General features: G+C 29.5%; 1 protein-coding gene across 2 annotated transcripts in view; it reads right to left on the bottom strand.

Moving 5' to 3' along the window:
• The window catches only part of LOC117169452 (lipase 3-like), a 12861-nt gene extending 11714 nt beyond the window's left edge, over positions 1-1147 (bottom strand). For both annotated transcript variants that reach the window (XM_033355837.1, XM_033355844.1), the window contains exons 1-2: positions 993-1147; positions 574-778 (exon numbers count right to left, since the gene is read on the bottom strand). In XM_033355837.1, coding sequence (XP_033211728.1) covers positions 574-778; positions 993-1082 — 295 coding nt within the window. In that variant the 5' untranslated portion in view covers positions 1083-1147. The remainder of the gene's footprint in view (positions 1-573; positions 779-992) is intronic.
• Between the last annotated feature and the right edge of the window lie 1616 nt (positions 1148-2763).

The raw sequence follows: 2763 nt of genomic DNA, 5'->3' as shown, positions 1-2763 counted from the left end.
GAGGTCGGATTCGGATTCAGCGCAGCAAAAACCTTCGGGTATACTAGGTCTGGTCTCTGGTTCCGGACCTTTGTCAAATTTTGTCGGCCTGTGTAATTGAAAAAGTCATAGCAGGAAACAAGAAAACGAGAAATGAAAGATGGGAAGAATGGATGATATGTTACTGGAATACTTGCATAGCAGGCTTGGTGAGAAAGGATAGAAAATTGTTTTAAAAATCGGACAAATGTGGGGTGGCAGTAATAATGGAGGCGTGGTATTAGGATGTACGTTGTAAGCATATGTAAATTATAGTGCTCACATAAGAGTAGAGAATGAGGTGATAGAAAAAAAAGACAGGGAATTATTAAACGAGAAAATAGAAAGCAAAATAACGGGGGCCATATGTAATTAAAAACAAACAAAAGAAGACACCAAAGGTGCTAGTAGGAATAAGAGATAAATGACAGTACGGAAGAGTGTCAGAACTTGTAATCAATGCCGTAGTAGACATAGTACGAATTTTATAGACCTAAGAAGCCTTGAGTGAAAAATTAACTTTTATAAAATAATGTATAGGAAATTAATATTTACCTAGTGATCGTTTGGGTCCTGTAACAAGCCAAGTAAATGAAGAACCCAAGAGGCCATGTAATAATAGAGCTACTTTTCTCTTTTTTGTTTCACTCAATGTTTTATTGATCACTCCTGGAATTCGATGCAATTCCAAAATATATCCATCTTCAGTTATCACATTATGAACCTCGGCCGCATAACCATAATCATTTACCAATGTTTTCTAAAAACAAACCAAATTTTTAGTTTCTTATTTGATGTGAGAATTAATTTTTTTGAAGATTACGATTTTTTTTAAAATAGTTCGAATTAGTTAAATAAGAGTGATATGTAAATTAAAATAAAAGTATAAAATTGTATCGAAAGTCCCCAAATGCGTTACTTTAAATTTAGAGCTTTTAATTTTGTTCTAAAGCATAAATCCTAAAAAAAATTACGAGGTTAACGCTTGGATCTTGACGAAAGCTGGCAGCAAAAGCAACTCCATTGCATAAAAGTAGAGCAAAAACGAAAACCATGTTCTCCATTTATTACAAATTTTAAAGAACAATGGCTTTGTTTCTTCGCTTTAAAATTTTGTAAATAATGGTCAGTGATCCCCAAACTGTAACGGCCTTTTATTGCTGCGCTTGACACGTTCATAATTTTTATGTGCTCAAAACGTATGGAGCAACACGTTTTAGTTTAGATCTTCTCAAAATGTACCTATTCAATGAGTACGTGTCGAAAAGAATACAAATGAAATAAAAAATGAAAAACACTATTGTCTTGAAAATGTCCATTGTATTTTGTTATCAAAGTAGACTGTTTTGACTCTTTTTACAACTCTATACATCTGTACTTTTATTTACAAAAATGAACAATACAAATCAGTTTCTTATCATTCTTTAGCACTCTAAAATGTAAAGGAAATAGTGAAGCATACATAATTCGATATGCATCGCTATTTTATCTTGTGCTTATCTAAATGCGGAAACGGATGATAGGAATAATTATGTATTGCTTTGACATTTAGTGAAATATTCGCATGAAAATAATTTAGTAATAAATCTAGTATTCAGTATTAATGAATATAATACCTGTTTTTCCATGTGTGAATAACTATATGAATCATTTATGAAAATATAATTTCACATGGCGGGACGATTGAAAATTCCGAAAATGGAGATTTCTGAAACTGAGTATTTCAATTATTTAAGTTATGTAAATGTATTTTCAAACAAAAAAATATATATAATTTTTGGTTGCATACCTAAAGGAGGGCCGCACTGTGGGAAAAAGTGGCTTTTTTGGTTCAAAATAACGTGCAGCTTACAAATAATCACCGATTTGGGAAAAAAATTAGAAAAAAAGCTTATAAGATTTCTAAGAGAGTTATCGAGCCTGAGTTTGGATTAGGTTTTCAATTTTTTTATGATATAATTTTTTTTAATTAATAAATTTGTGATAATTTTAGCAAAATTTCATAATTTGTTGATTAATTTTATGATTTTTTAAACAAATCTAATAAACAAGTCCATTACTCGGGCATTTGTCGATAAAAAATTCGGTTTTGCAATGCCAGTCTTTTCATTTGGGAACTGCATGACAATTTCAGCAACATTCATAATAAGTTGATAAATGTCATGATTTCTTCAAACAAATTAAATCAACAAATACATTAATCAGGTATTCGTCTACAGAAAAACTCGTTTTTTTCTATGCCAACTTTTTTAATTAGGAAGTTCATCATAACTTCAGCAAACTTCATAATTTTTTATCCATTTTATGATTTTTTTAAACAAATACATTAATCAAGCATTTGTCGACAGAAAAATTCGTTTTTTTCTATGTCAACTTTTTTAATTAGGAAGTTCATCATAACTTCAGCAAAATTCGTAATTTTTTATCCATTTTATGATTTTTTTAAACAAATACATTAATCAGGCATTTGTCGACAGAAAAATTCATTTTTTTTTCTATGTCAACTTTTTAAATTAGGAACTTCATAAAAACTTCATCAAAATTTATAATTTTTTGATCAATTTTGTGATTTTTTCTAAATTTAATAAACAAATGCATTAGTGGGGCATCTGTCGACGGAAAAATTATGTTTTGCTTCGGTGTCAAAATCTTAATTTAGATCTTCATAACAAATTTGGAAACATTCATGATGAGTTGATAAATTTTACGATTTTTAAAAACAAATCTAACAAACAAATGCATTAT

The sequence above is a fragment of the Belonocnema kinseyi genome, chromosome 1 (assembly GCF_010883055.1).
Source record: "Belonocnema kinseyi isolate 2016_QV_RU_SX_M_011 chromosome 1, B_treatae_v1, whole genome shotgun sequence".
In the NCBI taxonomy this organism is placed as follows: Eukaryota; Metazoa; Arthropoda; class Insecta; order Hymenoptera; family Cynipidae; genus Belonocnema; species Belonocnema kinseyi.
The sequence above is the reverse complement of the archived record's forward strand: the minus strand, read 5'-3'. Positions and strand labels throughout refer to the sequence as shown.